Here is a 25001-nt window from a genome sequence, read left to right as displayed (position 1 = left end):
TTTGGAATGCGGAAACGGCTGCTGGAAAAGGCAGCGTTCCTTTTTGTTTAACTGTTGGAATTTGCCAAACAAATCATTGGAACAAGAAAATGATGAGACTTCTAATTGCTGTAGTTTCCTCCAAGTGTATTTTCCATCATTAAATTTTGAGTGCATTCCGGATTTGTTTCAGCTTTCTACAAGTCAGAGTCTGTCAAAGAGGGGAAGGGGAAAAGCTGTCACAGATTAGTAGAACTACTTTTTTGGGGTTTGGTTTGGGGGTTGTTTTTCTTCCTTTCCCCAACAAGGTAAATGAATTCTGGCCATTAATAACAGTTCCCTGGATGCTTCTATTTAGACAGGCTGTTTGTGACTACTTTTTGCAAAGTTAAAACCAGGTATGTTAAGCAAAAATGTTAAACAGATGGAAAGAAGCAATAAATGTTACTGGAAGGTTAGTAATCTTGTTCTTATCAACTTCCTTATAATTTTATAGTAACTATAAGACTGATCCATGGAATCTTAATGAAAAGTGGTTTCAGTTGAGAGGTTGCTGAACAGTGGTAGTTTACATGAGAAATTTTGAAAATCAGCAATGGTCTGTGGATTTAGAAAGTTTGGGAACCATTGCGTTTTATGTTGCAATAGCCAGATACTTTATTTTAAGTATATGATACAGTTTACTTTATGTGGATCTTATGAAGCTGGAGAAAACTTAGCGTTTTAATCATTTATTTGACTTCACTGAGTACTCTGAGAAGAGTCATCTGAGTAACCTGAGAAATCCTGCAAAATTCTGAAAGTGAGCTACTGTGAGACTTGGAGAAGTACCACCCTGTTCATGAATGTGCTTCCACAGGCCAGGCACCTACGGATAAGGGATCAATTAAGACCACAGCCTATGTGTGGTGCTGTATCATCTCTCTTATCAAAAGTGTAAAAGCAAACATATAAGCAGAACTCTGTTGATATCTTCGTGTTTGTAAATATTAATTGGTTTAACCGAAGTTTTATTTTATAGATAGTAAAATTGCAAAGTATTCCTTTGCACACCATCATATTCTGTAATAATTTAGAAATGGTAGTTTTCCCCCCAAACTGGCCTATGGGTTAGACTCCTTTTCTTGAGCCAGATTGAAGGTGGAGAAATATTTATGTGCTTTAGCAATGATTTGTATGGATCAGGCTAATTTTTTTAGCATTTTTAAATCTACTGGTAGAGTTGATGTTAAGGGAAACCTCTGTGTGTGCAGGGGAAACAAAGTGGTATTAATTAAGAATGTATTGTGCAATGTGGCAAACAGTCTGAACACAGATTAAAATTTTCAGTGAGCTAGAATAAATGAACAAGGGTTTTCAAACTGTTGTATTTGACTTTTTTGTTTTGGTACCTTTTTGTAGTTAATGATAGAATTCCTTAGACTTCTCTCAGAACAGTTTGTTCAATACTGAATGCTCCTGGAAATTGCTCAAATACTCTTTTTTTTTTAATTGCAGCCTTTTATATTAGTTAGCAAATTTTTTTTTTGTGATGTGAATTTGCTTTCTAAGGGAACTAGCTCTAAGCCTGATGATATTTAGTAGTTCTGTTATTTATAAATAGAGCGATCCTACTCACTAAGGATTTTTTTCAAAACTAGAGTTAGCAAAAAAAATGTTTGCTTTGAACTAAAAGACATTAAAGAAATTTTCAGTTTGGCTAAGACTGAAAAGCTGTTATTTTGTTGTACTTATGTTGCCTGGCTTTTGATTTAGAAGCATGTCAAGCATATGGAAATTCCCCTATTGCATTTGTGTAGGAAAGGCTTTACCTTGATTGTGTCTTTGCTAAACTGATTGTTTAAATTGTTTAAACGTTGTCCCATAAGTTGAGTTCCTCATCTCCTTTGAAGCAGTATTATCTTTTATGATGCATGCTTTCATTGCTTGGAAAATACTGTCCACCAGAAAGTTCATTTAGGGTGCCTATTGTTGGATTTGGGACACTGCTTCTTTATCAGACGTGATTGGAGCATAATTTGTCCACTTCCTCATCCACTTCTTCTGAACAGTCTCATTAAAGAGGGTTGAGAGTCTAATTGCCCCAAGTCTTTATCCATGAGAAGCTAGGAACAAAACATATTCAATAAAGAGAAACTTGGATTTGGAACTCTAATAAACCATAAAAGAAAGCATTTGGATGAAATATGTAGTCCTCTTTGTTCTTTCTGCTCTCATAATTTTGTTCTGAAAAAGTCTAAAAGCACATGTGTACCCTCAGCTCTACTTGATCCATCCCACCAATTCATTACTGTGAGAACAGCAGAAACATAGCCTCTTTTCCTCGAGGGATACAGCGTGAATACTTTAACATGATTTGGTAAACAGTATTTTTAATGAAGAAAACAGAAAAAAAAAAAAAAGAAAAAAAAGATTACTTTGTTGATGACATACAGTCAATTATGAATGTCAAAAGTATAACGACGAACTAAACTATAGCTTGTATTTTTTTTTTCTTATTAGTGACAGGTCCAGACAACCAAAGTAATCTATCTTTTTGCAGTTTTTATTCTAAGTAGTGTGCCTTTATCTGAAATCCATATGGTCTGTAGTGGTAGACGTACATTAAACAGTTCGCTGTGTAACACACCTACCTTTTTGTTCTCCCTCTCCCATGATGCGCAGCTGGACTTTTTTCACTGATTTCCATCTTTACCATTCTCACCTAACAGGCTTTCTATAGCATTTTAGCCCTCTGCCTATGTAGTTTGAATGCTCCTTGTGCCTATTGGAAGATCTGTTTCTGCCCCAGGCACTACTTAAGGAAAATTTAGTGAATGCGAGTTTCCTGGATGCAGTTCCTGGCATTGCAGATGCCTGCAGGCTGGAGAGTTGTCTTCCTTTTCTTTACTGCATCTAGTTTCTGCTGTGTGCACATCAGAGGACACTGCAATTAGTCACAAACACTTATTTTTCCTCTTTTACATTCTGCCAAAAGTTAAGCTTTAAAACTACCTAATTTATCCACAACTGTAAGTCATCTCTTGTAAGCCCAAGAGGTATTTAATATGCATTTTAGCTAAAATAGACTTGTGGGGAAGAGAAATGTTTTTATTTGGAGTCTGAATAACTTGCATAGATACCTGATTGCGTTAAAGATATATCTAATATTTTAAGACACAGTGGAAAAAATAGCTTAGTATTCACTAGGCCACTGAATGGAATAAGGAGGGTGGACTTTTCTTTATTTTCTTAATTTTGTTTTAGAAAATTCCCCCAAATTTTTTCCTTTCCTTGTAGTTATGGTCCACAGAGGAGAGGGGGAAGCCAAGCCTTGCATGGTAGCAGGCTGGTTGGCAGTAGCAAACCACTTAATAGCAACTCTTTGCATAATCTCTTGCAGCTGAGTGGCATTAGCCAGCCTCAGTACAAGGCTGGGTCTGTACATGTGCCCGTAGCTGCGTGCCAGGGCTGGTACGTGCTCTTAGGAGCAGGCCTGGGAGGGTGGGCTTGGGAGGTAGGGGATGTGGAATTATTGCTGAGAAGTGTGTGCTGGGGGAGAGGGTTAGAGTAGCTTCCTTTTAAAAATAAGTTGTAAACAGAGCCAAGGATTGTCTTAGGCTTGTTGTTCCTTCATTTTTGTCATTGTTAGAATCCCTGCCAATCTATACAGTGTTTTTAAAAAAACTGTCTTGTTCTTGGTTGTGTTGTTTTTGTTTTGTTTTGTTTTATGCTGCATGTTGTATATGTAATGAATATTTTAAAGTTTGCATATGTTTTCCTTCTTTTAAAAGTATATTAATATTTTTGCTAATATTTACCTAATACAATTTTAGTTTAACTAACTTTGGATGATTTGAGTAAAAAGTTGCCAGTCATCATGTGTCAGTGCAAATTAAACTGTTGTACAAATTTATGATTAAAAAAAAAATAAATGTTTTTTTATCAGATGAATTGCAGGGTGCACAATCAGAGACTGAGGCTAAGCAAGAAATTCAGCAACTGCACAAGGAGCTGGTTGAAGCCCAAGAGCTAGCTAGGACAAGTAAACAAAAATGCTTTGAACTTCAAGGTGAGACCCAGATCAACTTGGTTGTGTAGGGTATCCATTAAAGTTGTATTTATCAGGTAGTCCTAAAAGGGGGTTCAGTTCTGCTGACTTAGATAAATTTCATAGCGTTCCCATCTCTTGCACAGAATATCAGAAACCTTTGCTTTTTTCTGAACTCTGTATACAGTCCAACCGAGCTCTGACTTGTTGATTCAAGATCGTAAAATCGTGGAATGATTTGGGTTGGAAGGGACCTTAAAGATCACCTAGTTCCAACCCCTGCCATGGGCCGGGACACCTCCCACTAACACCAGGTTGCTCCAGGCCCCATCCAGCCTGGCCTTGAGCACTGCCAGGGATGGGGCATCCGCAGCTGCTCTGGGCAAACTCTGACAGTGTCTCACCGCACTTACAGTGAAGGATTTCTTCCGAATACCTAATAAAACTCTACCCGCTTTTAGTTTAAAACCATTACCCCTTGTAAGATAAACCAACATCCTTTCATAGTATTGAATACATACTTGAACTCCATATACTGCATTCTTATGAAATATATTCATCTGCAGATATTGATTAATCTGTATTTCAGTCAGATAATTTACGTAGTTTAATGTATTTGGTTTAGATCATCCTGTCGGATGTGTAGCTGTGTCATTATCCTCAGCAAAACTGTGGGTTGTTTTTGACAGGAAACAGTGTAGTCCAGTTTCATTCCATATTGTTCAGTGTTTTTTATGGGATATATTTACAGCACTTGTTTTTTTTTTCATCCCACACCCGTTTGTGTTTAGCACACATGGAGTTTTTTGTTCAGGCAACAGATTGTATTAATTTCAAATTAATGGTAATACTACCACGATAATGGAATGGTGTCCTAATATTAACTTTTTATTAAACTACTTACACCATTACTAGCTTTGATAACTGAAATAATACGATTGTTTTAACCTTTTCAGTTAAGGGGAAGTTGCGACCAAAATTAATTACACAGCTGAAGTACTAACAAAAATTTGGGCACATTTTCACTTTCATTTATAGCGCTCTTGGAAGAAGAGAGAAAAGCCTATCGAGTCCAAGTTGAAGAATCTAACAAGCAAATAAATGCTCTGCAAGGTAGGAATTTACTTTTTTCACCCCACTCTTTAGGGAAAATATATAGCTTTGGCTGTTTCCATGGCATCATAAGCACTAATAAAGGAAAATGTTAATTAAGTGTATGTTTTAAATCTGATTTCTTTCACCATATCTTTGAATTTTATTGTGAAATGTTTCCTGTCGATTCCTGTGGTTCTAGTCATAACTTCGAAAATGCAAAAGATGTAATCTCTTGCACATAGCTCTCCTCCTTCAGCTTTCTCAGCTTTGAATGATCCAGGGATTTTTGCTGTGACTATTTTATCTTCAGGGCACTCAGAAGGTTTAGGGGTGTTTTATTGCTACTTGGTGTCTTCGCTTCATTAGTAGGATCCTACCAAAGGAATTTTTAATCTAGATCTACATCCAACTTCAGAGCATGCATTAAAACTTCTGCAGCAGAGACGCTGTCTATGCTTTTTTGAAAAAACAATATCACCAAACACGTTCTTTTCAGCGCAGAATAATTATAGCAGAAGGGGATCCTGTGATTTACATAACTTCTGCATCATGTTAGCTTGTCAGCCTGTGCATGTGAGCGAGCTCATTGATCAAGAGGCTGTCTCGCCTTAAAATCAGTAAGTCGTTAGAGCAGGCGTTAGTTGGAGCATCTACACAGCTATTGATCGTTATGAAACTCGTTGGAGCTTCGTACCTTGGGCTTGTTGTCAGCGTACTGTTTGGCTTGGACCTGAAAACGGTTGGAAGGCAGATGAACAGACAGGAAGATGGACTGACAGTCCTCACTTTCTTAGGAAATCAAAATGGCTTTAGCAAATTACGTCATGGGCAGTAATTTGTTGTGGAACGTAGTACTTGTCATATACCAGTTACACTGAGAAGCTTATGTAATAGCACTGTTTTGTATGAGTGTCAGCAAAGAATATTTATGTGTTCTGCCATTGCTCTTGTAAGAAAGAGGAGTTTACGTAATGCTCATCTTCAGAGCAAGATGAGCAATTTGATTTTAAATATTACCCTGCTCATAATAAAAGTTCTCCAAGTAAAAAAGTGCTGTAGCAAAAGTTAAAATTAGAATTTGATAGTTATTTCCATGCAGAAAAAAAGAAACCTTTTTTTTTTCTCTCAAAAAAAAAAAAAGAGAATCCAAGTAGAAGCTTGACAGGGTCAGACTTAACTGCAAGATGCCTTTTGTCAGTTCGGTGCTTTTTGTTTCCTGAACCATTCTCAAGTGAGGTCTTGCTAATGTTTCCTCCTCTTCTCTCTCCACTGTAGTTCAAAATGTTCAAAATGTCCTGATGCTCATTGTATGCTTGCTGCTTCCCAAACTTTTAGGGTGTGACGCATCTCAGAACTTGAGAAAAGTTGTCAGGATGTCAGGATTCTTTCTTGGCAGTCTCTGCAAACTGCAGTGGAGAAAAAAATCTTGGCCGCTTCATGCAGTAACGTTTCTTGAAGCATTTTCATGGAATCAATGTTTTAGGCCAGCCAGTGCTACATGGTTTTGTATGTTTGTCATAGAGAAGAGAAGGTGCCACAGAAACAACTGAGATCCTATCTCTAAGTGTGAAGTTCTTCAGATGAACAGATAGGAAAAACAAGGACATGCAAGTAACTTGTCATTACTTATTTAAAAAAAAAAAAAAAAAAGTGAAGCGTTCAGTTTAGATGAGGTAATGGCCTACATAAGTAAGAGGTGTAATGGAAGGTTTCTTTCTAATTGCTCTTTCAGATTCTATCCAGTGCCTCAGAAACCATTCCAATATTCTTGGTAGTAATTTTCCTGTGTAAGTTATTTCTACAACTCCACCAAACTTTAGAAACACTTGTATGCATTTGGATTGTTTTCATGCTTGAACATTTAAAGGGAGGGTTGTTCATTAACAATGCAGACAGAAGGGAAAAAAGAAATTTATTTGTATTACTGCAGTTATGGAGAAGCAGGAATTTAGCTTGGTTTGATGAAGAAAATCATATCAGGAAGATATGGTTTGAAAAAAAATTGTTCCTTTGCTCGTTAATGGGCACCTGCTATATTAGCAAGTTGTAATTCTTGGTATTTTAGAAATGTGGTTTCCTAGCGTATTGGTTTGGTAGTTTCAAGACTTCTAATGGGTACATGGAAAGGCAATAGGTAATATGTCATGTGTTGTTTTACTGTCAGGTTGTTCTCATCCACTACTTTGTGCTGTTCTGTTAGTATAAGCCTGTAGAAACTGTTTTCAAACAAATCAGATGGTAGTAAGTGTCGTGTTGCTCATGTATGTAAAAATCCATCATGCTGCAAACATTTTTGTTATGGAACAGATAGACTGTTTCGTCTTATACAGAATTGCTGTGAAATCTAATTTACTGTTGTCTAGATTAGCTCTTACGTATTACAGTATATAATACTCTATTTTTTTCCTGTACTGTCTTATTCTTCCAGAGTGTGAAATTGGGTAATTCATAGATTCTTTAATGTCTTGCTGGAGCCTGTTTAGAGGAGGGGAGGAAAAAGGTTTTTATGTTATATCAGTTTACGGCAAGACTTGCTCACGTTCTCAGTGTTATCTTCTGTAATGGATTGAGAGAACAAAAATAAATACAAGTAATCTATGAAGGTTACTCAGCCTTGGTTATCTTCCCATGCTTTCCACTATCCTCTTTTTGTCCCTTGTTTCTGAAACATAAAACCTTAAATGTGTGATTCTGACCCTCTACAGTATCTTATATTAGGTTTTCAAGTGATATTAAGTACTTCTGAGAGCAATTCTTCATTAATTTACTAATTGCTTTTTCCCATGTTAGAAATAAATGAAATACATGTGAATTCTGTGATGTACTCTTAAAAAAGCAAAACAAACACACTGACCAAATTTTGTTCTTTTTTAGTTCACTTTCCTCTCTGCTTCTTTTTTCCAGCTGTTTGCACTGAATTCTATTTGTGTGCATTTTTATGAAGAATATTTGTGCTCAGAGAAGAGATGTGTTTTAGTAATGAAACAGTTTTGAATGGGAATAATTTATAAGGTTTGCTTCATGCAGAAATGTAAAATAGCCTAGCATGTATGTGTCTGCTGCACATTTACAGTAGGCTGTTAATGCTGAAGGACTTGTTATAGTTCAGTATATTCGGTGCAGCTGTCCCTTTCAATTGAAAATTCATCTCACGCTTTGAAAAATGCTTTTTGCAAAGAAGTAATTTTTATTTCCTTTACTACATGTGGATACTGGACTGGAAATTAGAGACTGTGCCTGAAATATTTGTAGACATTACAAGTTAACTGCTGAACAAGCAAACATTTCCACTGTAGCTTTGCAAATGTTTGGCTTGTCACAGAAGTTTTCTTGCTTTTCCTCTTGTCCCTGAACCCCTCAGTGTCCTTGTTCTGTAATACTTGTTTTGCTTACCTTGAAGTTGGATCTGAATCTTGGTTTCAGATTTTGGAGACTTGCTTTAATATTGCGCGCGTAACCCTATCTAAGAAAGCTGTGTCCAACCATAATTCTTGTTTCTTTTGACTCTGTAATACGTGACCCCCATATGCATGTCTCTTCAAGGGTGCAGCATTTGACAAGATTAATATCTTTTTCAATAATATTAGGATTCTTTAGTCCTGTTAAACATCAACAAGTTGAGAAAGCAAGTTAGGTTTTTAGAGTTTCTGTAAATACAGTTTTACAAAATAATAACATTCACACATGCTTTCCAGCTCAGTTGCGAAGGTTACAAGAAGATATTGAGAATCTTCGTGAGGAAAAGGAGAGTGAAATTTCAAGCACTAGAAATGAACTAGTCAGTGCTCAAAATGAGATTCTGTCACTTCAACAAGTAGCGGAAAAGGCAGCATCAGAACGAGATACAGATATTTCTACATTGCAAGATGAGCTGCAAACAGTGCGAGCGGAACTTGAACGGTGGCGGAAAGATGCCTCAGATTATGAAAAAGAAATTGTCAGTCTGCAAGCCAGTTTTCAGCTCAGATGCCAGCAGTGTGAGGATCAGCATAAGGAAGAGGCTACTCGCTTAAAAGGTACTTGTTTAAAAGGATGTCACTGAGAAGGATACTACTGTTAGTACTAGTCTATCTGATGAATGTCAGTTATTCAAATCACTATTTGTTTCTCTGTAGTTATTTACTATGTCTATGTATGTGCACACATGCACACATGTATATAATATGTGCATCAAGGCTTGTAGTGTTACAAAAGCTGTTTTGTATGCTTCATTAAATAGTAATTCTCTATTATGCCTAAACTAGCTTAGGTACCCTTTGGTATCAAGAGTAGACAAAGCAGAATTCCACTTATAAAAGATGGAAAACTTCTGCTGTTTGAGACATTGATACTGCCACAGATTTCCAGAAGGACTTGTGTAACTTCGGTATAATGTAAGCCCAGAAGTGAGTAGCTTCCGACCTTTTAATTTTTCTAGCAAAGCTTCACTCAAGACAAAGAACTGTATTTTATGACTTAATAAAACTGTTGATACCATCTCATTTTTAACATAAAAATGTTAAAGCAAATTTGCAATAAAAGCTTTATTCTGGATGCATGATGTAGAAACACAAAACTACATTGTTCTGAGCCCGCATAGGGCTGCTTTTAGGCTCGTTCATTTGCATTTCACTTTACCCGTAACGCACCCACGTGCCATAAGGGCTGGTTGAGCGCCACGACCCCGGGCCTGTAGCCTCAGTTCTTGGAGAATCCACTAACAGAGTTCAAAAGCTCATGCTGAAACTTTTAATGTGCCACAGAGAAACTCGCATATATAAAATATGCTGCAAGTTCTGAATTGGTTAATTTTTGAAGGTGTCAGGGAAGCCATTTACCAGTTCAGGCTCTAGTCTCTTGACACTGTATTGGTGAGATGTGTGTAACATTGATTTTTATCTTATTTAGCAGGGACTGATTTATTTTAAAGGTCTCTCTTTCACCCTCTAGTTACTGCTTTAAACATTCTGCTGCTTGTAGCAGAGGTGTGGTGTGTAGTGATTCTAGTTGTTTGCTGTTTTAAAGTCTGGGGAATTAGTTTCTTCAAATACTTTTCTGTCACTGTTCCTGAAATACTAGAGTAAGCCCATAAACAGACTGTTTTCTACTCCTTTGTGCCTTAGAAAAAGCTTGCAAAAAAAAAAAAAAAAGCACTAGCTTGTTTAATGGCTTACAAACCTCATAACAGTGGAAGGTATTGTAATGTTTTATAGGTGCTTGTGAGAGAATTCATGTGACGTGATTATAATCAAGGATATTTGAGATTTACAACAGATACCAGCTTTTCCTCCATTTATTAGCTGGTGATACTTGAAGCCGTCATGAAATAATTTTACTCGATTCAATTAAATTTTATTCATCGCAGGTGAACTTGAGAAGTTGAAGGCAGAGTGGAATGCTCTGGAAGCTGAATGTGTTACACTAAGGAAGGAAAATACTTCGCTTGCATCTGAACTTCAGCGACAAGAGAAGGAGCTTTCTAGGTAAGGGCACGATAGACTTGTCTGGGAGGGTATCGTAGTAGCTGAAAAGAGTTTTTCTGGTTTTTTTTCTTCCCCAAAGTGGTACTACATCTCTAATGGCATTTCGATGAATGTATTGAAATTTTACTTGTAGTATTGGACTGAACACATTTTCATGTCGAATTGTTATACCAAACTATTTTTTTCTATTTTGCAAATGCTTGTGTATTACTTGTGATGATGTAACATGACTGATAAGGTAACCTGACTTATTTTTCTGCTTTTAATAAGGACTTGGACGTGTGTGTTGTGCAAGTATTTAGACTTAACAGTTATACTTCTACTTAAAAGGATAATACACCACATAGATTTCCTAACCTAAAATTTTCTCAGTATTCAGGGTTGGAAAATGATTCTCAGATAGTATGGTGTCTCATGGAAGCCTGTCACATTATAAATGTAGTAGTGATGGGCAGAAACAACACTCTGCATGATGCTATGCTTAACACAGAAATTCAAGTCCTGTTATTGCAAGCTCCGTAATATCTTTTGGGAGGGATTTTAGAGTACAGAAGTATTTGTATTTTACTGTATTTCTTCCGCTCTTTGGGCACATGACATTACTAAAGGCTGTCTAAATCTTCCGCCTTCCCCTCTTACCCCTTCATCTGCCATTATTATGTTGTTTTTCAGTTTCAGATATTAGAAATTAATTCACAAAATAAATATGGGACAGCAATTTTGTTGTATTGTAGAACCAAGTCTTACCATCATGCTTAGATATCTTTTTTTTTTTTTTTTTTTTCTTCTGGCTTCCTCACTGTTGTAAGATCTAATTGAAAAATGGAAATTTCCCACAGTAAAACATTTCTAGAAGTAATGTTGTTATTTTACAAGAATCACTTTTTTTTTTGTTTTTGTTCCATCATGCCTTGATTTCCACTGTTGTTTTTCCCATACAGAAGGTCACAGGAGCAAATATAATACTTGCATAATGAATATATGCAAAATCTCCCCCCTTTTTTTCCTTTGTCTTGCACCGGCACAAATTAATGCTACTTGGTTATTGCACTGAAGTTTGTAATGGCTTAATTTAGACCTTTCTATGACTCTTACACAATTGTACTAAACTCTTGAAGAATATAGTAGCTATTCGCTTATGCAACTGGAGTAAACAGAAGTATGTATGCAAATAAGTGAAATATTTCTAAAAATCTTGGGCAGACTTCTCATTACAAATTTGGAGACTCTAAGAAATACTTAGTGAATAATAAAAAGTAAAATAAGAAACTAAAAAGTAGGAATGATATAATTAAATTACAGATTATGATTAATTATACACACTAAGCTGTGCATATATATTTATAAGCAAGACTATGTCCAGCCTTTTGTCAGTACTTTGTATAGGGAGACAATGATGATCTGTACTTCTCTGATTACTTTAAGCTGACATTTCCATACTAAATAAAAATAATGTGTGAGGCTTTGGAAGATGAAAAGTGCTTTCATTTTTTTTTGTTTGTTTAAGTTTATAACACATGAGGAATCAATTGGATTTTGTTTTTCAGCTCTCAGAAACAGAGTTTAGCACTGACCAGCGATATAAGTGTTCTTGAAATGTCTCGAAAGGAACTTGAAAATCAGATGGGATCTTTGAGAGAAAAACATCAACGGGATGCAGCTAGTCTAAAAAGCCAACTCAGCGAAGCTGAGAGTCAAGCAAAAGATGTTCAGAAAGAGGTAACATGAAAGATTATTTCTGTTTTGAGAGAATGTAATGCCCTTTGACTTTTAAGCTAAAAGAAAAGGAAAAATATAGTATTTCTAGTGATTAAAATATTTTATACTCATACTTTTATTACTAGTACTTTTATGATAACGAACTGTATAAACTGAGAGCCAAATTTAATATGGAAGATTTCAGATAAAATGACTTGCATGTGTTTTGGGAACTTTGTAAAGTTTATTTTGCTGCATTACCTTAGTGAATTTACTTTTAAACTGTTCAGAAAGGTAAACCCCTATTCAGAGTCTTCCTGAACGTTGTGGTATAGAGTTTCATTAGCTGTTATGAGTCAATTTTCATTCTTTTTAGTCAGTATGATCTTCCTAGTTAGATTTAAACTTTTCTTTGACAATGGGACTACACATTCGTTACAAAAGTCTCCTTTCATCTTACTGAATGACTAGGCTGCTGAAGGTGTTTAGCAAGTGCATAAGGAAAAGCTAGGAAGATGAAACATATGCTCAAAATGCTATAGCCTCTAAAGACTACGTCTGGAAGAAGGTCATAGTCTCTAACAGTTATTTGCTTTCTCTTATGAGCATTTTGAGTGAAGTTTTCCGTAGAAACTGCTTTTAGTTTCTTTTGCAGTTCTTTGCTTTGTCATTAATTCGTCCATGTCACATTCCTTACCATTTTCAGATTTCAAAAAACCCAGTCTTGTTAGTCTGTGGTTTTGTAATCAGATGTATGCCTAATCTTTAAATTTTGTGGTAAATGCCAGTAGTGAAAGTCATTGGTTCCATCGTGAGGACTACTAGAAAGCTTGTCTATTGACAAGCATCTATTGAAAAGTGACTTTGAAAAAGCTGCTTATAGTGTAGGAACATGACACATGCACCTAGTATTGTTTGTACTTGACCACACTGAGCTTTATTGTGTGATAGTAATAAGGGACAATTTTTTTAATGCCCTTCTTATATTTGAATTTGTGATGTGGGAAGAGGATTTGATTTACTTTACACAGAAAGTTGATTTTTGCACCTATTTGATTCGTGTTGGTATTTAAGCTACAGCCTAGATCTAAGAACACTATTTAAATATAAAGGACTCCTTGTTCTGTCTTCACAGTTTTTGCAGTCGTTTCCAATATGATAGTGAGTAATAGGTTGGTATGAGAGATGAATTAAGGCCTTGCATTTACTTCATATTTCCCTCTTTTTAGTAATCCTAGCCCTTCAAAGTCAGGAACAAAAATTTTCATTTAGAAAAAGAGAAAAACCTAAACTAAGATTTTTCTACCCTGCTTTTATGAAAAGAGTACTCATCCAAGGCGAGGTGCTCTAGGCAGATGCCAGGAAAGGAAGCAGTGTGCTCTGCAAGCGTAAGCATGTGTTGGGTGTCTGGGGGTCTGCAGACTTTTTTTTTTTTTTCTCTCTCTCTTTAGTATGAAAGAACACAGACTGTGCTCTCAGAGCTGAAGGCAAAGTATGAGATGGCTGAAAAAGAAAACCAGTCACTCACAGAAGAGCTCAAACAATGTAAAGAAAACCTGAAGCTGCTACAAGAAAAAGGAAACAACGTAAGTCTGTACAAAATTATGTGGGGAAGCTGGGTTATGACACTGGCAGTTGTGTCGAGTATGTAAGTGTCAAATAGAAAAGGACAACTTAAAAAAAACCCCACCAACAGTTGTGTACTGCATTATATGCCAAATTCCATTCTGGTACTACCTGTGCAAATTTGTAGGCTACTACACCGTTACAATTATGCATGCAAGTTAAATTTACAGTTGTGTGACAGTTCTAAGTATGGCCTTAGATATCTGCTCTCTTGAAAATAGCTGGCTTAAATACTGAACCAGAACTAAGTAAAACTTTAATTTCAGAAAATGATATTACGGGTAATAGCTGAGAAACCTGTATCCAAATGAATGAATCTTTTTCAAGAAGCTTTTATTTTATTAGTATTTATTACAACGAGTGTTCCCTCCTTACTCTTGCTCGTGTTTCTCCACAGTGGTTAACCCTGATGGGCTTATGCTTTAAACAGTGCAGGTGAACTATCCTTTCTCTTCACTAATGAAAATACTCTTTTCTGTTGCAATTAATTTCAGAGGTTGTATCATTAGAATTGAGATTACAGCTAGGGACAACTTTTTTTTTTTTTTTTTTTTTTTTTTTTAATGCTGAAACTTCTGAAATCCTCCAAACATTAAGGGTGTGAGAGACAAGTTACGAGGTGGTCATAACCTTATTTTACCTACCTTACTACCCTGGGATGGCTGGTTTATTGTCTTCCTGTACTGCCTTTATGATCAGTGCAGGGTGAACAACTCCTGTAGTGGACAGTACAGAACAGGAGGATAATGGATGCTCTGTAAATAGCCCTTTAGAGAACTATTTCTCTGATTACAAAGAAGGTTTTACAGATACCATCCTCTCAAATCAGCTGGCAGCTAGATGTCCAAAGTTTATATGAATACTCTCGCTGTAGCTAATTACTGAATGTAAACCTCTAACACAGCAGAGCTGTCAAAGTTGTAAAGAATTCAAAGCCTTTCTTACTTTTTCCAGCCATATTTTCGAGAATATGATGTTACAATTCCTTTGGAAACTGCTTCCTGCTTAAATTTCTTCTGCAATGCTGAGATAATATACTAAATAATACTAAAGTAGTCAGAAGTCAAAAACAAACAACAGACCACACTGTAATAGATCACACTGATTAAATAATTGTGAATGTGAGATTTTTCTGATCTGTTAAAATTATTAACCTCAGGATTAAAATATCAGTGGAAAAAGGGGGATAGTAGGGAAGAAATACTGTGAAGGGAATTGGAGCGCCTGATGAACGTGGAAAAGCTTGAAAGGTAATGAAAATTTTAGAAAGAACGAGGTGAGTATTTAGATGACATGAGGAACCACAGCAGTCGCCAAAATCTGCTTACAGAGGGAGTTAGTTAGTTATGACAGTTGAAACCTGGAGGTCAGGGTATGATGAAGAGCATCCAACCATGTAGGAGCTTGCTTGCTGTTCAAGCAAGAATTACTCGCCATCAGCAATGTAAAACATCTATCTTGGGGGTTATTTGAAGCATCATGCATACTGGGCTGAGTTCCAAGGTCAAATTTTTGAAGTACCAGTGTGTCCTTGTGCTGGAATCATTATCTGCTGCTTCATTTCTAAGGACAGTGTTGCACAGAAAGGGACTTCCCGCTGTGGGATTTGTTCCTTTTTGCAGCCCATCTGTTCCTGAGTTTGCTTATCTTCATGTTCTAATACAAGATGCACATTTTGATGCAGCACCTAGTTAACTGTTCCTTTACAATAAGGAGATTTTATATATATTGGTAAGGTTGTGAAGGGGAAAATTTAATTGTTTGGAGGCCATTTCATTTAATATGGATATTTATCGTCTCTTTTATTTGCCAAGATGCTACAGCCATGAATGCGTAGAACTTAAAAAAGATAACAAACCCATAGAATTGTTCAGCAAACTAACAAATGTTAGGAAAGGCAAGGCTTCTGTACTCCATTTGGGATATCATTCAAGTCTTGAGTTTTTATACTTAAGTTTTACTTTTAAAAAACTGCAGTGTGGTGTTCTGAAACGCTTAGCAGTGTGGTGTACTACTTTTGCTTGCACGCTTGTAGTCACTGATTATTTCCTGATGCGCTTTATATGACAGATTTATGTGAATGGTTTGAGAACATTAGCTGCTCTGGTTGACTTAAACTTCTGGCACTTTTTTAAACACTGCTGTGATTATTTCTACCAACGTACTTTCTGTGGGAAGGTGGCACTCTTGATTTGTGGCACCAATGACACAAAAACTGTCCTGCATGAAAATAACTTCAGTAGTTCCACATAATTTTTCTATTAAATATTTGCCTTGATTAAAACAAATCCGAATTGAGTGGCAGGGAGTAGAATACCTTCTACGATTCCAATGTTTTGAACCTTACTGGAGGTTCTGTAATTGAGTGACTTCTACAAATTGGTAACAGGGTGAAATTATGAAACACTATGTTTTACAAAGTCTTCAAACATGAATTATTTATTTGACTGAACAAAATCAAGGTGGCTTCAGCACAAAAAAGTTCTTAAAACACTTAGCATGGTTTGAACTTAACCTCTGTGTGTCTTTGTGTGTGCACAAATATATAGGCTAGGATGCAGAGAAAGCAGATGTCTTCCAAAAGAAGACAATTCTCAAAAAGAATTGAAGTTCATTTTTGCTTTTATTCTCTCATATTAAGGATAGAGGCTATCTATCCAGAAAGTCAAGTAGTTTACAGTTAATTGAATATAGCTGAGTAAATGTGTTGATGGCTCTAACAAGGCCATAAGCTAGATGAACCCTGCAATATTGCCAGCTGGTAGTTTGGCCCAGCTGCAACACTTGATCAGTTTTCAGAATTGCATTTGGCCACAAGGCTGCTGACCTGCCAAAGTTGCTGATCTTGGTGCTATCTAATTGAAAAGTACTTCCCTGCTTTATGGTAACTCGGTGTTGATTGTACAGTCATGTTACAATCTCCTGGAAATGTTTGAACTACTGGGTTTGCCTGTGGACATAGTTGTAATTGATTCACTAATGGAGGAAAAAGATTGTTTTTCTTGGAGGCTGGTGATGGAAATGGGAAAGGCTAACTAGCAAGGAATGAAGAAGTAGGTGGAAAATTCAGTGTCTGGTGTGAGTCTTTGTACCTTAAGAAATCCAGATGGGATTTCCTATCACTTAAAAAAAACCTAAAACCAACAATAAATAAGATACAGGCAAATCGATTTTACATTTGTATTCTTAAGTGCTAAATTCCAAGTTGTGACAAGAGGTTTCTTAGAACACTTTCTGCTTACTTCCCTTTATTTTTAAACATCCCTGTTCGTTTGAGTAGAACGGTGTACTAACTTTGTATACCAAATTAGATAATGCTGTATTGTGTTAGATGTCTTTAATACATTTCAATTAAAACAGAACTCACTGACTGATTTTCCCCTCTCTAAATCATCTTTACCTGAATGATTTATAGCACAAAGTGATTTTTAATATCCCTTCCCTTCTTTAGCCTTCCATATTACAACCCGTCCCAGCCGTATTCATCGGCCTAATCCTGGCTTTCCTGTATTGGTGTTACGGCCCATTGTGGTAGCGAAAGGTACAAGCACTACTGTTCAGTCAATGTATGTTTGTCCCTCTCACCTGTTCGTGCCATCTCTGTATAAAATAGTGCATGGTGAAATGCTCACAGGTATTTCTTTACCTGAAGCAAACCCTTCATTTAATATGCCATTCTGTTGATACTGACGAGCTGAGCAATCAACTAATCATTTAACATCTGTGTGATTTCTTTAATTCTAACAGTGAAGTTTTGTTCTAACTGGTTCTGAATGTGCCTCTTCTAACTCAGTCTCAGTTTGCCTTTAGCAAATGGGCTACCTTTTGCACAATGCTGCGATGCTAGGGCCTGTAAGAAAACTTAATTGCCTAATTAACTACGAAAAAATGAAGAGTTTGCCTCTAAATAATAATAAAAGCCAACAAGCTTTGGTTCCTATTTATGGACTAAGAAATTCCTCTCTGGCTCTAAACACTTTAATTTTTCTCACTATTGCTATGAAGATGATGGAAAAAAAGACAAGATGAGAAATAGGTGGTTGGTTTGTATTCTGAACTCTCAGCTTGCATTTTCTCTAATGTGTCTCAGTGTGTCGTCCTCTTTAAAATGCTATTGTTGTCATGAAATGTTGTGACAGTCCACTAGAAATGATGTTGTAAGGATCCTGCTACAAACTAACTTCATAGATCTGGACTTAAACATTCAAAAGCTAAGTTAAAGATGTCAGTACTGCATAAACCTGTGTCTAGCGATTACTTGGCATACACAATGTTTTAAAGATCTTAAGCCCTCACATGTTTAATAGCAGATTTCTTTGAGGTGCACACAGTAATGAAGCTGGAAATACAGAACTGCCAAAAGTCCTCCTGATGATCCTCAGTCATGAAGAGCTGTGGACTTCCCTTTGCTAGAGAAACGGTTTGCTGTGATGCTCTGAGTCAGGACTAGCCTGCAGTAGGGCTCGTGGGTAACATTTTAGTGATGCCTATCAACAGGTACTCAAGACTTTCAGGAACCACGGGGTAAACTGCTTAGTATGAATTAGAACAAATATGATATTGATTTTTTTTTTCTCTCCACACAGAGACAATGGCCTTGGATGCCTGTGATGGCAGCTTTGGTTGCTGTAACAGCCGTGGTGCTGTACCCAGGCCTAACCAGAGCTTCTCCATGAGAACTGTTGTTGAATCCATACACCGTCCTCCCTTTAGAAGCTGGCAACATTCATATACTGAGGGAAAACAGATTAATTCTCTTCCTTTTTACCTCTTAATACAGCACAGCTCTGCGTGAGAACAGCAGTAGGGTCATTTGCTTTAAACTGTATAAAATGTATCTGTCTATAAAGAGGGAATAAAATTGTGATTCATCATACTGTGAGCAATATTTTTGCTTACAATTTCATGCAAGTTTTAAATTAGTATGTTGGGATTCTGAATACGATGGTGGCCTAAAGTAGGCTTCTTGGTACCAAATTATTTATAATGGCTAGGGTTGTGGACACTTACTTTAGAATCTGATTGCCAGATTTAAAAGGAAAAATACATTTCTGATTTGGACACCCAAGCCAAGTAACCCTGTAGATACTTGGAGAACAGATACAGTGTGCTCAGTGCCTTTCAGTACAAAGATTATTATTTTTTTTTAAACTAGTATACCGTTTTACTTGCTGTTAGTCACTGAGCTGTTGGGAACAAGACTTAAGAAAACTTCTCTTACCACGCCTTCTGAAGGAAGCATATTTTTCTTTGATAAGGATTGCTTTATTAATGATTTTTGGGAATAAACACAATTCATGTCCAGCCTTAAAGAGATAGAGATACTGATGGTGAAGACCAGCCTGAAGTATTTAGTGTGCGCGTGTGCGAGTGTAAGCATGTGTGTGTTCTTGAGTGAACTAAGGTGTTTCTGGGAGCAAGTACTTGGTCATTTGATGGACATAGTGCAGTGATTCAACTTACGTTAACTTTAGTTTGAATGTAATTTATTAAATTGCATATATTTAAAGAGATACGTTCTTTAAAAGTATGAATACTTTCTCACATATCACATGTATCAATTTATTTTTTCAGTCATTTGATACTTTCTGACTTGAGCTGGAGAAGCTCTTTAGATAAGCTTTTGTGGACGTAACTTTATTAAGAGAACTGCTACAGTACGTCTGTGATTAGCTGAAAAAAATCTAAGATACATAAAATACTACAGAATTTGAATCATACACCTGATGAAGTATTGTCAGGTGAAGATGATTTTAATTTGGTAGTAAAATTTTGTGCATCCCTCATCACATGGCTGTAAGTATGATGCAGTGGTCCCCATTATAAAGTTTATTTTCCTTATCTAAGTACTATAACTATTACTATTTGCTGACTTTTGGTGGGAATCACTGTAGTTAGTGCTGAATTAAATGTAGACTGTGGTTGTCTTGTTCAGCTCAACAGTTCTGTCAAAAAAGTTCATTAAAGACTTAAATAATATGCTAAAGAATGGTAAAGTAAAATGGCTCTGCTAAAGGAAAGTTCAAAATAGGGAGGTAATCTCAGCAATTCAATTGGCTTTAAAGAATGTTATGGCAATCGACAGGTAGTTTCAATATTTAAATAGAAATTTAGCATATAATTTACTTTGTGAGGTTTTAAGGGTCATTGTCCTTTAATTAAAGGTTTTATCTTAAGTTACATGGGATTTGCTAATGGGAGGATAATTAGGTGGGAAAAATAGTCCACAAGTGACTTGTAGAAAATAAATATTGTCATTTAGTTCATTCATTTCATCCTTTTCAGTTGCAGGAAGCCACCCAACCACAGAACACTCGTATGCCAGTGGTACTTAGTACCTCTTGTATATAGGTTATTGCAAATATTGTTCTGAAATGCTTAACTTCAGAATTACATTTTTTAAAGTAAATAATTGTTTTAAATCTATTTTGTAAAGATATAAAAATACAATAGAATTTCTGGAGTACAGATTAAACTATTTGCACTAACACACGTGATGTGCATGATTTAATAAAATAACTTTACTCTCCCTATGCATGTTTGAGTTGAATGTCATTTGAAAACAAAAGATTCATGCTAAGTTTCTTTTGCGCTAGATGTTGCCACATTTACTAGGCACAATGTCTGCAGCATGTCCAGTAATAGCAAAAGAATTTTTTTTCCCTTGTATTTCACATTTGCACTGGTTTCAGTTTTTGTCTAGCTGATCTCTCTCCTGTCTGTGGTTTTCAGAAAGAAAAGGGGGGAGGCGATCGCCATGGAAGGCTTGGGAGCATGTTGCTGTGGGGCAGGGGGCAGATGTTCACAGCTGCAGGGTGGGTTGTGCCTGTGGCAGATGTTGTGAGATTGGAGGAGCAGTGGCTGCTCATAGTGGGGCAATAGTGGAAAGCCCTTCTAGGGGAAGGGGGCCTGATGCTGCCTCCTCTCTTCTTTAGCATCTTGAACTCTCTATTTGTCCCTCTTTCAGCTACTGTTTCTTTTCCAATGGATTCTGTTCCCTCCTCCCTGCCCGTAGCATGTAGCCATGGTGTGAGGAGAAGGAGTGGAGCCTGGTGGAGCAGTGGTCCCTCGTGGCTGGCAGTAGGGAAGGTGCTGAGTTCCCTGGGATCAACCTCGTGGTGGGCCTGCACTGCCAGGTGGTGCCCCATACTGAGCAGCACTGCCTGTGACATAACTTTGTTCTTGGATTAAAGACAAAAGTTGGGTTTTCAGAAATCTTTAGAGCATCAGAGAGCTGAAATTTGAGACCCATCATGGTCATATTAAAGGAGAAAGATTTCCAATTTAATTATGTGCATGTGTGCCTATTTATATTATATACACAGGTGCATAGTACACATTGCATGGGGGTTTGTGCTTATGAGTATACCTGTGGTTCCCTAATACAGTTCCTTTCCCAGGAGTTCTTGACATTTGCATGTTCAAAATGATCAGGAATGAGCTAAAATGCACAGTTCGCTCTCTCATTGTGAGAATCCCTGGAGAAGGATTGGATAACTGGGAAGCTGCTGTTCTTCAGTGCTTTGATACTAAAGCAGCAAGTGGAGTTATTTTGCCAGCACTCTATGCACAAACCTTTCTGGTGTTCTGTTGCGTTTGTTTATGGTAAATGTGTGTGCTCTTTTGCATTCATACTTAGTTTCTTTTTAGTTGTGAGGTTTGATTAGCTAAGCCTTGGAGTTACTGTAACCAGCTGCTTTTCACAAATGTGTAAGATGCTCTACTTGTAAAACAAGTGCTCTGAGCTTGCACTGAAGCTTGAGGTTTTCAAAAGGTTCCTCATACTAGAAAAGTTAGTCTGAGAGTTGTTTTATCAGTCGCTAGTTCAATTTGGAAGATGTACTATAATAAAATATCTGAATGCTGCTTCACTTTTGTCCTGATGTCCTGACTGAGGCACCTTCTTTTAATTTCTAAAAGAATTCTACCTACATGGGGACTACAACAGCAGGCCTTTAAAAAAATACAACTATACTATGTATAATGAATACAGTGTAACTTTTCTGTTTCTTCTAGCTGAAATTAAATGCATTCTTCCAGAGTCTTAGCCTGATCTTTCTTGCAGAATCTGGATTTTTTTGGTGCTAAATGGAGAGTTGTGACCCTGCACAACATATTGGAAAGTTTTCTCATGAAACTTTCTCTTAGCGAGACTTAGTATCAAATGACTGATGGCTGAAGCAAAGGTAATCACCTGTGCGTGTATTTTTGGGGTATTTTCCTAAGTTTTTGTTTGTTTGATTGTTTTATAGTCAAGTCTTCTGAAGTATGTTACCTGTTCAAATTCTCAGTGTGCTTTACATGAGATTTCGAATGTCTCCTGCCTTAATCTGTAGGGTTCTACCACTGGCAATAATCATTTCTTCAGCTTGAATCTTCTCCATGACAAATCCACTGCTGAGGTTCATTCCACCAGCAGCATCCAAGTGCTTTAAAACACCAGGTCACCACAACATCTTTTGAGAAGCGATGGTCGTTTGCACTAGTTCTCCAACTGGAGCTGGCCGGTTTCCACCAGGGGTCTTGCTTCCCCTCTGGCTTTTCGTCCCCCATTAGTATTTCATTAGCACCTGTCTCAAGATTTTGAGTCTCCATTAATTTAGCAATTGATCATATGAAAATTGGAATTGGAAGACATATCCTCGCCCTCTCATGTATACCTCTGGATCTGTTTGAAGGGTGATTGCTTCCAGCAAACAGCTACGTTGAATTCCCCAGATCCAGCTGATTTACCCATCCCAGCCCCTCTTTGCATATCCTTCTAGACACAGAATTCCTTTGGTTGGTCTCTGGTGAGGAACTGGGCTGCAATTTGGGTCTCCCACTTCTTCCAGCCTTCCTGGGTTTTCAGTTTGTGCCAACTCATTGAAATTAGTAAGCAAAGGTTTGCCCACGGGCCCAAGTTCTTCTGCTTGCAGAGTGGGTTGCACTTGCTACTGCTTTAAAAACTGGGTGCTGCCAATATTTGACTAAAGGCTCCCAGAAGTAGAAGGCAAATCAGCAATTGAGACAAAGGTTTCAGTTGGTAAAGACCATTAGAGGCTCAAATTTTCATTAATTGGTAATGGTAGAGGGAACTTCTATCTAATTGCTTTTCTGGATTCCACAGTCACAAAACTTCACTGGCTGATTTCAACATCAGAAGCATAATGTCAAGAAGTTAAGCATATACATTTTAGTAAGGAAGAACTCTTGCTTTAAGAAAATCAGAAAAAGAATCGGTCATCTCTGTAGGTAAGTTACTTGAGCAACTGCTGTCCTCTAGGAAGAAGAAGAAGGAAAGAAAAAAATCAAACTCCAAACCCAGTGCTGTGTTCGAGGAGGTCATCTTGCTTTGTCTCCCAACCATTGGTTTTCAGTATATCTCTCTTGGAGGATGTTCTGTTACCGCAGATGTCCTGATCCAGGACTTTGACATACCGTGATCAAAATACCTTCCAATCTTACTTTATATGGATTTAATTTTTAATTTTTTTTTTCTTCATCCTTCTAGCTTTTGTTGTCAGCTTTTTAAACTGTTTCTGAGTGGATGTCAAGCAGAACATGTCTTTACAGTAATTAGTTTATTATCTATTTATATCATGTCAGTAAGGTTATATCCTTCTCTGGTGTTCCTGTTCATCTGTCTACCAGAACCTTTTTTTGGATTTTGGGATTCACTGACTTCTAGCATCTGGATTTTAATCTTGTGAAGCAAATCTGTGCATTACTTGCATCACCCCAACCCCATGGTATCTAACTTTGCAATATTGTTCAGCAAACCACTGCAGGCAAGCAGTTTGAGGCAGCAAACCTCTTCCCATTACTGTTCAGCACTTCAACAATGGGGTTTTTTCCCTTTCAGGTTTTAACAGGGTTGACTACTGAAGTTTTCTAGGTTGTTGTCATACGCTGTTGAATGGTAGTGAGCCAAAACCAGATCCCTGCAGGACAGTAGGGAAAACATTCATAGAATAATTCCTTCACTTAGTTTTTGCAATCTGTCATTTGGTTTGTAATCTGGATTATTAGAATGATAGTAGTGTAGTGACCACTTGGATTGAAATGTCAAATGACTTACAGAAGTCTTGGTTTAATAACACCAATCAACTTAAGTTTCTTAAAACTTAAAAAAGTGGAACTTTATTTCAAAAATGCTTTGACAGGCATGAATTATTCTACATTCTTGATTTTCACACTGATTGCTTCCGATAGATTACTCTTGAAGTGAATTGAAATCAGTCCTTCTCCCAAGATCATGTATTTTATACTCTTTTCCCTCAGCCCCATCATGTTGTTGCCCATTACTGCTGCTTCCCTCTAGAAAGTATTTCTAATTCTAAATTATTCACGTGACTGTTTAAATCTTTCAGTCTACTCAGTTTAGCTCAGCGTTCTTTCCCAGTGCTGGAGCTGTAACGGTTCTAACACACCGAGGTGTGTGTGCATGTGTATACGTCGCTGTTCCGAGATTGCGCTTGCATGCAGCAAAATAGATCGTAGATTCCTTGCATTTAGCAACCATGAGAATGGAGATGTAATTGAGATTCTCAAATAATTTTCAAATGTGGGAACGGAGGTGTTAGTATGGAGATGCAATTCCTTTATTAAGTCAGGTGATATACTGAAAATGCAGATGTGCTTCCAAGCATGTCATCTCTTCATCGTATCTGAAGAACAAATGCAAAGCTTGGGTTAAACTAAAAGTAATTTTTTCTTACCTGATCATGTTAATCAGTAACTTGCGAGAAAAGGGTTAAGCGATCAACTCATTCTGTTCTATTGGAATAAAATTTATCCAAAAAGCTAGCCCATATTTGTTTCTGTTAGGAAATGGATTATTTTTTTTATCATTTTTTTTAAACACCTTAGACGTACTATGAGTGGTGAAGTACTGCCTTCAGTATAGAATGAATTTACTATTTTAATCTCTTCATGCTAGATCATTTAAGAAGTTTATATTCTATTTATATTTCTTGTAAGGAGTTCTTGCTCTGGAAAATACTTTTATTGGGTATGTCATCAGTTTTCATGTGACAAAACTACTTGTCTTGAATAATACAGTGGCTCGTATTTAAAAATGTTCCAAATATGCAATATGTCTTTTGGGATGAATAAATGGTAAAAATTAC

At 36.9% G+C, this 25001-nt stretch overlaps 1 protein-coding gene across 32 annotated transcripts in view; it reads left to right on the top strand.

Moving 5' to 3' along the window:
* SLMAP (sarcolemma associated protein) overlaps positions 1–20423 on the top strand; it is an 88562-nt gene extending 68139 nt beyond the window's left edge. For 24 of the 32 annotated variants that reach the window (XM_013303620.3, XM_005230018.4, XM_055804603.1 and 21 more), the window contains 7 exons: positions 3908–4030; positions 5048–5122; positions 8800–9120; positions 10449–10566; positions 12114–12285; positions 13716–13850; positions 18477–20423. In XM_013303620.3, the coding sequence (XP_013159074.2) occupies positions 3908–4030; positions 5048–5122; positions 8800–9120; positions 10449–10566; positions 12114–12285; positions 13716–13850; positions 18477–18566 (1034 nt within the window). In that variant the 3' untranslated portion in view covers positions 18567–20423. Of the gene's footprint in view, positions 1–3907; positions 4031–5047; positions 5123–8799; positions 9121–10448; positions 10567–12113; positions 12286–13715; positions 13851–17341; positions 17438–18476 lie in introns of those variants that run through there. The other 8 variants (XM_055804610.1, XM_055804607.1, XM_055804605.1 and 5 more) reach the window with 1 other exon arrangement.
* The last annotated feature ends 4578 nt before the right edge of the window (positions 20424–25001 follow it).

Source organism: Falco peregrinus, chromosome 5, assembly GCF_023634155.1.
Source record: "Falco peregrinus isolate bFalPer1 chromosome 5, bFalPer1.pri, whole genome shotgun sequence".
Classification (NCBI taxonomy): domain Eukaryota; kingdom Metazoa; phylum Chordata; class Aves; order Falconiformes; family Falconidae; genus Falco; species Falco peregrinus.
The sequence above is the reverse complement of the archived record's forward strand: the minus strand, read 5'-3'. Positions and strand labels throughout refer to the sequence as shown.